Below are 8,865 nucleotides of genomic sequence, written 5' to 3' on the forward strand. Positions count from 1 at the left end.
TATAATTTCCTTCAAAATCAAAAAAAACAGATGAAGTAAAATAAATAAAGCGTACCTACCTACTTTCATAGGTAAGCACGTTAAAAAACGAATATTGCCGTTGAATTGGATCGGTAATGTTAGAAGGTATACAATTTTTTTTTTACATTATATTATTTTTCATCGATAAAGGTATGAAAACTTTCAAGGACAAAGTCGGCTATGAGTCGTTCAGTTTGACTTTTTTTCTATGTGCAATAATGTTAAGTATAAAAAGCCAGCACAGTGGGGTCGGGGAATAGCGGTACACGTTTTTATTTTTTAAACAACCGTTATACACAGGCAAAGAGTAATATTAGACATATCTAAGTATACCAACAAATCAGTATTATACAAGATAGATAATTCAATGAAACCCTGTTTGATATTTTGTAATATAGTCAAATCAGTATCGTTCTACAAAGTTCATCCCTTCTATTTTAAAATCGAGAAAAACGCCATTTCGTTATGATGAAAACACTTGGTTTTAGTGTCAAGTAAAAAAGTCTTAGCAATTTTTAAAAAAGCCCATTGCTTTGTATTCCACTCGATTTCAAAATTTTCAACAAATTAGAGTTCTCATTTTAATTCAACGCGGACCTATTAGTCATTAATGATAAGACATAAGTGTATAAATTATTCTAATTGTTAGAGAACGAGGGATTTGTATAATTTCGCACATTGGCACGTGTGTTTCAAAAGTAAACAAAGATTTACAAATACGATTTTCTAAGGAAGTGTTATTTATCGAAACCTCGCCTGAGCGTTAACTCGAAAACACAATTTCTTTTTACTATAGAAAAACACTTGGGCGAGTTGATGTGCGTTCCCTTTACCACTGTTTACAGAAATGAAAAAATACGAATCGTTTTTTACACGTTCAAAAGACGTCAACAAGTTCAAGGTCTTAAGAAATACATGGCCAACCAGACTTATTGACGATTTTCAAGGAAAATAACGACCCATGTGAATCATCTTTAGCTTCGATGCAAAGCAGAGATGCCATTGGTTTTACCATGATGTGGGCTTTTTTTGTGTCTGTATACACTGTAACTTTAATAATACTGGACCAATTCTTCGAGTAGCAACTCTATAAATCACAAATTTCATCTAACTGGTACTGGTGGGGGAGTAAAAGTTGAAAACATTTTAATTTTTCATAGTTTAAAATTTTTAAAAAAAACCATACTATAACTCTTATAATTAGAACTTTTACTGGCTATAAATTCGAGAAAAAGAGCCGGATCGAGTTGAAATTTATTAGGAATATTTATTTCGTTTGCTGTCACACGTCAGTTGTATCAAATTTAAATGATACCATCCTCCTGGGGGGGGGGGGTGCAAGTTTTATTGTTTTTTAGCCTTAGTTTTAAGAACTTTAAGTTGAAAATTTGTCAGTAGTTAGAACTAGAATAAAAATAGGCACTACAGTTTTTCTTTAATTGACGGAAAACTGTTTTTCGCAGATTTCGTTTATTTAAATGAGATATGAAATATTCGATTGTTTCAAATTTAAGCAGTATACTATTGTAAGACTAAAAAATATACCATGCTGTATGGTTTAAAAAAATGTTTAATACTAAACATACAGTAGTTATATACATATCACTACTATTAAACTATTTGCAAATTTCGATGGGTTCATTCTTCAAATTTTTCAAGTTATGTTTTCAAAATAAATGCAACTTACAATAATTAATAATATTCATAGAGCCGATACTGAATTTAACAACAACGAAAACCCTACTTTTGTCAATTAAATTCTTAGGTATTTCTTAAATTGTATTGTGCGGTACCTAATTCTTCAATTGTGGTTGTTATGCTTGTTTTTCTCTATAAACAAATAATTTTGAAAAAAATCACAATATAATAAATATTATTATAAAAACTATAGGTCTTAAGTGCAATTCTATATATTTAGAATTAGTTTTACATATATATTATAACTAGTTGGATAACTTTGAAAATGTTTTGATTTATATTATATTTTAACAATAATATACATTTACTAAACATTTATGTTTTCTTAGTATTTTCCACAGCTTTATTAACTTTTGAAAATTAAATGTTAACGTAATATATTCAACTATTTCTTTTTAATTTATATGTATTTGTTAACAATTTTGACTGGTCGATATCCAGTTTTGGACAATTACTTATAAAGTTATTAAGGTTTAAATTTTAAGACGGTAGGAAAGGCGGAGTGAAGTATTGTTTTCATCTGTGCGCTTCACTCGTACGCTATCCGACTCTTGTCGAAAAATTTAAACTTATTATTCTATTAAATTATTCTTAATTTTAAAAAAATAGTTAAGTAAATAAGTTACTATTTAAGTTTCAAAAGTTGACAGAGCTCTGGAAAATACTCAAAAAAGTTAATATTAAGTAGTTTTATAGTATTGTAAAATAACATTAATAAAAATGCCCAATATATCAATTGATGATTGAATAAAACAAAAAACTTTCTAAATATTTATTTCGAACATAAAAAAATTTATACAATTGGGTATTACTAAATTAAAGTATTTTAAGTTAGTTCTTAATTTTTGCTGTTCACTTGTAAAATATTTACTGTCAATAAAATAACAAAAACATATAATTCTTTATAAAAATAATTTTTATAAGAAGTATACAAGATAGAATTATGAAATTGTAATTATAATTAATTAAACATCTGCAAAAACAAGAACCTAAACAATAACTAGAAAACAAGTGTGATTATCAGTACAATAAAAATATTAAATCTATTACATTATCTTGACGCTTAGTATCATTATTTTCCAAACACACCAATATTTTTTACTTCTTCATCATTACTTTCACTATACTTTTTGTGCCAGTCTAAGTTTCTTTGATTTAGTGATTCACCTCTATCACGGGCTTGTTTGCCAGTATATACCATTCCAATACAACCCAAAATTACAAAAAGCATAGTTAAGTTTGCTACTTTGATTCTCACTACAGACCTTACTTTGTTCCATTTCTCAGCTCTGCAATAAAAAAAGAAAAAGATAATAAAATAATAATAATAATAATGCACCAGTGCCAAAAAAAAAAAAAAAAAATGCATGCATGCAATTTACATTAACTTAATAAAATAATTTTCACATCTTTTCTATTATACTACACATTAAAACTGAGTTTCAGTAAAATTGTAACAATATAAAATAAACAACGCATAATAACTCACGTAATCTTGTCGGGTGTTTCTTTTACGGATGGGTATTTTTTTGCCCAAACACACAAAATTTTTTTTGTTTTTGTTAATGGATAATTGGCCTCTAAAAATTACATAGAAAACATAGGATTAATAGCTAACTAATTTTTAAGTCTTATGATTAATAATTATCACATAGTTGTGGTTGTAATAGAATATTGTAATGCTTATGTAACAGTTCCTTATTTGGTTAGCAATATTACAAAACATTCATACACATTTGTGTTTGACTTATGTTTTGTTAAATATATTACATAATATATTTGTATAGTAATTAGCAAGTATACAACAAAATAAGAAGGATGAATTTGCATGAAATGGTAACTTGATTACATCATAAAATTAATACAACTTTTTCATAAATCTATAAATTATTTTATAAACCGATCACTTTTTTTACGAAAACATCTATCAGCTGAGCACTTGAGGTAAGCACAACCAAAATAGATCATACTATTATGAAAAACAACTTACTCGACTCGAATGAGGGTTTCGCATCTGGGGCTGTAGTTTGGCTTGGAGTTGCTGGAGTGCTGGGAGTCGTATACTGTCTTGTCAAATTACAGAGTCCGTAGGCAACATTTCTTCCGAGTCCAAGGAATACACCCATATCGAAATGACTGCAATTCGAAAACTACAAATTATTTATATAAATTTGACTGTTGCCCGTGGTGGTGTAATGATTGCAAATTACTATTTTTAAGTAGAAATTCGATTTTGAAAACTTGTTGTTGACTATATTATTGGACGTTGGTGCCTGGTTAAGGACCTACTGATAACGAGTCAGCTGATAATGTCACATTATCAAACAAAATGTTATTATCAGCCATAGATTTAAAAGGGAAAAGTTTCTTATCTATATGTGTGTTATCAGTCATGGACAGCAGCCGCAGGGGATGTATACATTCACCTTGGTGTGCAGTCAAAACTAGGATAATGTTATCACTCTTAACCCAAACAAGTAAAAATATTAAAAACACATTATGCTCATCGGCGCGTAAGCTGTAATTTTATAGGTAATGCTGTAGTTAGGAATAGGAAACACTTTTATATGTCGATTTTTCTCAATAACTCTTCACGTTGAGTTTGAATTGAAATCGAAGAAAGTTACCGCGTTCCTATACTATGTCAACGTCACTGGCTAATCGGACATGTGAAACTGCAGGCTGCAACGCTCAAGCCAACCTACAATGCCCCACGTGCATCAAGCTGGGCATTTCAGGATCATACTTTTGTAACCAGGTAAATATTAACAAGATTTGTTGATGTAGTGTTGAACTGTCACAAATCCTCATCAAATTGTTCGAATTTGCGTTATGTTGTATAACATGGTGATGCAAAAAATTATAATACAATTAAATTGTATTTTTCCTCAATTAAATTGAGGGAAAACACTTGACGATTGAATACCTTCACAATAATAAAATAAAAAAGTTCCAAACAAGTTTTTAAGAAGGTATACCCGTGTGACTGTGTACAGTAATAAATTGCTTCAGACATATCTTGAATATACTAAAACATTTTATTTTGTTTTATGAACTAAAACAAGTTGGCCACACTTCTTGTGTATAAATATTGTCATTTAACAGTGTCGTAGCTAATTACTATGGTTTATTTGGTCATTGCAATGATCTATTTTGAAGCTGTCTGGCAAAAATACTTGTACGTTAATGTTTTTATTTTTTTTTTTAGCAATGTTTCAAAACCAATTGGTCAACCCATAAAGTTCTTCACAACGTAGCACGTAAGTTAAATAATATTGTATCGATTATAGTATTTTAATTAAAAATATTGAAGTACGTATATGTATATGTGCAGCGGTGAAGTGTCTTGTAAGCAAACTTTAAATACTAAATAGCAACCTATCCTCAATCTTTTTTTTCAATACCTTTTTAGCTATAACGGAATTGTTTTCCTTATAATATTTCACTATTCCCAATTCTTATATGAAGCTGTCGTTATAATTCAGGTGTAAGTTCGGTATCATATGTTATTAACACTACACTACATGTTTTCAAATAGAGAGAGAAGCAACTTTATTTAAAAAAATCAAGCGGGCTGCCTAAAACATAGGTTGCCATATAAGACACAGCATACTAGATCAATACAATAGTACATAACACAATTTTTCTTTTAACATTGATGGTAATAATAGTAACACAGGTAAACATAGATTCTTTAAGACAAAAATTAATAAATGAGTAATAAGACTAATAATCCAATAAATGGACGATTGAATAAAAAATACAACAATTACGTAGAATATAGGTGGAAATTGATAATATACAATGTGTCCTTCAGGACTAAAAGACACATCTTACGCAGTTCGTCGACTGCTAGACCGTTCGCTTTGAAGAATGAGACTAGCAGCGACGAAGCTGTTCCTCTGGCCCCAAACCACAATCCGGTGACTTCCCAATGAGTTATGCCATAGCGTTGTATTAGGTATGGTATGCATGGAATGTAGATTGTTTTTTTTTCCTCGTCAACTGATATATCTTGCCTATCGTCGTTCGTTTCCCATAGAATAGTGGGATCCAGAATAAGACCTCTACCCCTTCTTCGATCTAGGACGATAATATCCACTCTTCTATTCTGGGTGCTGGAATCATCATGAATCTCGCAGTGAACCTCTTCATAGGTTTCGAAGCCTTTACACCGGAATAGTTTCGCGAAGGATGAACGTACTTTGTGGTGTGCAGAGTTTCGAAGGAGTTCGGTTTTAGGACAGGAGCCCCTGATGTGTGGCAGTGTTTCGGTTATATTATTCTCATTGCAGACTGGGAATCTGCAGTGGCGGCCACCAACACCACGACCTCCTGTACCTCGATTTGCCATTGAATTCATAGACATTTTTATTCCGTTTGTCCACTCTGCGCTTAGTATTTTTGTATTTTACAATATTTTCTATTATTTTTCAGAGGGCAAAAACAATTCAACAAATGGTACTCCAGACGTTTATAATCCATGGCCAGATTATGCATTTACAGGTACAAAAAATGTAATTTAATGTTATAATCTGTTTACACTACCATTTTAGATTTTAGCGATCTTTAAGTTGACATTATAATATTATATCTTTTTTTTTTTTAATTTAGGTCCGTTGCGCCCCCATAAAACATCTGCACCGCGTACTGTTCCCGATCATATACCGCGACCTGATTATGCCGATCATCCAGAAGGTATACCCCTAAGTGAACAACAAGTTAAACTAGCATCTCACATCAAAGTGTTGAATGACGAAGAACTAGAAGAAATGAAAATAGCTTGTAAGGTATGAAAAAAAAAAGAAATTTACAAATATAACATTTTCCCATTTAAAATGTAAATAAATGTAATTTAATATTTTTTTTTTTGAAGCTTGGCCGTGAAGTTTTGGATGAAGTAGCATTAATGATCGATGTTGGCGTAGTAACCGATGAAATTGATAGAATATGTCACGAAGCGTGTGTTGTAAGAGAATGCTATCCGTCGCCGCTGAACTATTACAAGTATCCAAAGTCATGTTGCACATCTGTTAACGAAGTTATCTGTCATGGTATACCGGACATGAGACCTCTAGCCGACGGAGACATTTGCAATGGTTTGTTTTTTTTAACACTACACAAACACTTACACGTTCATACTTAAAAGATAAAAATACCCAAATTTTAATTAGGTACCCCATTTTTTAAGTCCGATTATTATTATTATTTACAGTCGACGTAACTGTATGTCATCGAGGATATCATGGCGATTTGAATGAAACGTTCTTAATAGGGAATGTGTCTAAAACTGCTGAAAAATTAGTCAATGTAACATGGGAATGTTTACAGAAAGCCATAAATGCAGGTACGTAATTCTTTTCTCGACGATTCGTCATGGATACAATTTTTTTTTTTTTTTTTTATTTAGTTCAGCCCGGTGAAAAGTATCGAGAACTCGGAAATATTATACAAAAACACGCTCAAGCCAATGGGTTTTCAGTAGTTAAAAGTTACTGCGGCCATGGAATACACCAATTATTCCACACTTCCCCCGGAGTCCCACATTACGCTAGTAAGATAATTTGTAGAATCTACTATAACTTTTGGCTTAGAAAATTATAAAATGTTTTGTTTTTTTACAACACACGATCAGCAGTTCTTCATATTATTATTATAAAACTTAATTTATGTTGAAATCTTACAGAAAACAAAGCAGTAGGTGTGATGAAACCAGGCCATACATTTACTATTGAACCAATGATTTCACAAGGTAAGCCAATTATAAAGTGTATATATATTATTAAAGCAGAGGTGCTAAGTACGTTCTAGCCGATATTTATATATTTTACTTTAAACAAAGTAATTTAATGTCATAAAAATAAAAATAAAAATTCCCTATAAATGCATGTTTTTCTTGTGGAGATTTTAACCTAAGGTGAACGGAAAGCGCCAAATTTTGTACAAATAAAGACTGAAAGCGTAAAGTCACTTTCTAACGTGTTTACCGAACCGATTTAAAATTTTATATTGTTATAAAATTTAACATATTTTGTATAATTTGGTAATTATTATTGGTTTTTATTTTTTTCAACAACAAAACAATACTAATTTCAGGTAGTTGGCGAGACAAATGTTGGCCAGATAATTGGACTGCAGTCACTGTAGACGGACAGTTGTCGGCGCAGTTCGAAGAAACTCTCCTGGTCACCGATACCGGTGTAGAAGTATTGACCAAACGACTGAGTAACAACGGACGTCCATATTTTTTGGACAAAACGTCTTAGTCTTATAGATACTGACAATTGCCAATATCAACTCGACTGTAAAGAAATCAGTATATTATTTTATAGATATGTTATGGAAAAAGTTTTGCGCTCAATACTATTTTATATCTACACAAATGTTTTTATAACATACTGTACATGTACTTAATCTGTTGTTGAAGCTTATTTTGTTCAATATAAATAAAATTAATTAATTAACTAATTTTTATTTACCCGGTTACATTTAAAAAAAACCAACACGCCAAATAAAAATCTGTTTAATAAGTAACTAAAAAAAAATGACCGTTATATTTTCTATAAAATTATATAAAACTGGTTAATTGCAAACCAAATACAACTTTTAGTGATCGACAAAGTCGAAGAGAGTTGCCTTATTAATAAAAAATAATATCACACTGTTTAATCTGCCTTTGTTCGGTCTTATTTGTATGTTATTGTTAAAATTAATATAAATCAAAACATTTTCAAAGTTATCCAACTAGTTATAATGTATATGTAAAACAGCGTTTGTATAGAATTAAACTTAAGGCATATAGTTTTTATAATAATATTTATTATATTGTGATTTTTTTCAAAATTATTTGTTTATCAATAAAAACAAGCATTACAACCACAATTGAAGAATTATTAGGTACCGCACTATAGTATTTAGGAAATACCTAAGAAATTAATTTATAAAAGTAGGGTTTCCGTTGTTGTTAAATTCAGTATCGGCTCTATGAATATTCTTAATTATTTTTAAGTTGCATTTCTTCTGAATACTAAACTTGAAAATTTGAAGAATGAACCCATCGAAATTTGCAAATAGTTTAATAACTACTGTATGTATAGTGTTAAACATTTTTTAAACCATACAACATGGTATATTTATTAGTCTTAC

The 8,865-nt window shown here is 30.3% G+C and overlaps 2 protein-coding genes across 3 annotated transcripts; one reads left to right on the top strand and one right to left on the bottom strand.

Moving 5' to 3' along the window:
* Nucleotides 1-2,477: 2,477 nt before the first annotated feature.
* On the bottom strand, nt 2,478-4,045 carry LOC126837591 (UPF0389 protein GA21628-like). Of its 2 annotated transcripts, none has more exons than XM_050571518.1 (4): nt 3,930-4,045; nt 3,710-3,855; nt 3,209-3,299; nt 2,478-3,008 (listed from the first exon to the last, which is right to left on the bottom strand). In XM_050571518.1, exons 2-4 carry the CDS (start codon nt 3,843-3,845, stop codon nt 2,792-2,794), a joined length of 444 nt encoding a protein of 147 aa, XP_050427475.1. In that variant the 5' UTR covers nt 3,846-3,855; nt 3,930-4,045; the 3' UTR covers nt 2,478-2,791. The 2 variants fall into 2 exon arrangements, with proteins under 2 accessions (XP_050427475.1, XP_050427474.1); XM_050571517.1 differs by having other exon boundaries at nt 3,710-3,869; nt 3,930-4,036.
* Nucleotides 4,046-4,168: 123 nt separating this feature from the next.
* LOC126837590 (methionine aminopeptidase 1-like) lies at nt 4,169-8,179 on the top strand. Its single transcript, XM_050571516.1, has 9 exons — nt 4,169-4,477; nt 4,928-4,979; nt 6,157-6,225; nt 6,334-6,509; nt 6,596-6,818; nt 6,935-7,066; nt 7,130-7,273; nt 7,406-7,471; nt 7,816-8,179. Exons 1-9 carry the CDS (start codon nt 4,361-4,363, stop codon nt 7,983-7,985), a joined length of 1,149 nt encoding a protein of 382 aa, XP_050427473.1. The 5' UTR covers nt 4,169-4,360; the 3' UTR covers nt 7,986-8,179.
* The last annotated feature ends 686 nt before the right edge of the window (nt 8,180-8,865 follow it).

Source organism: Adelges cooleyi, unplaced genomic scaffold, assembly GCF_023614345.1.
Source record: "Adelges cooleyi isolate 19-005CV unplaced genomic scaffold, UGA_ACOO_1.1 ACOO_flye_CR_arks_rails_tigmint_CR_PRNA_255, whole genome shotgun sequence".
Lineage (NCBI taxonomy): Eukaryota > Metazoa > Arthropoda > Insecta > Hemiptera > Adelgidae > Adelges > Adelges cooleyi.

Coding starts and splice junctions, on each gene's coding strand:
- LOC126837591 (XM_050571518.1), bottom strand. CDS start 3,845: ATGGGTGTATTCCTTGGACTCGGAAGAAATGTTGCCTACGGACTCTGT. Junction 3,300..3,709: donor GAAACCCTCATTCGAGTCGA/GTAAGTTGTTTT, acceptor TGTAATTTTTAG/AGGCCAATTATCCATTAACA. Junction 3,009..3,208: donor GAAACACCCGACAAGATTAC/GTGAGTTATTAT, acceptor TTTTTATTGCAG/AGCTGAGAAATGGAACAAAG.
- LOC126837590 (XM_050571516.1), top strand. CDS start 4,361: ATGTCAACGTCACTGGCTAATCGGACATGTGAAACTGCAGGCTGCAAC. Junction 6,226..6,333: donor GCCAGATTATGCATTTACAG/GTACAAAAAATG, acceptor TTTTTAATTTAG/GTCCGTTGCGCCCCCATAAA. Junction 6,510..6,595: donor AAATGAAAATAGCTTGTAAG/GTATGAAAAAAA, acceptor TTTTTTTTGAAG/CTTGGCCGTGAAGTTTTGGA.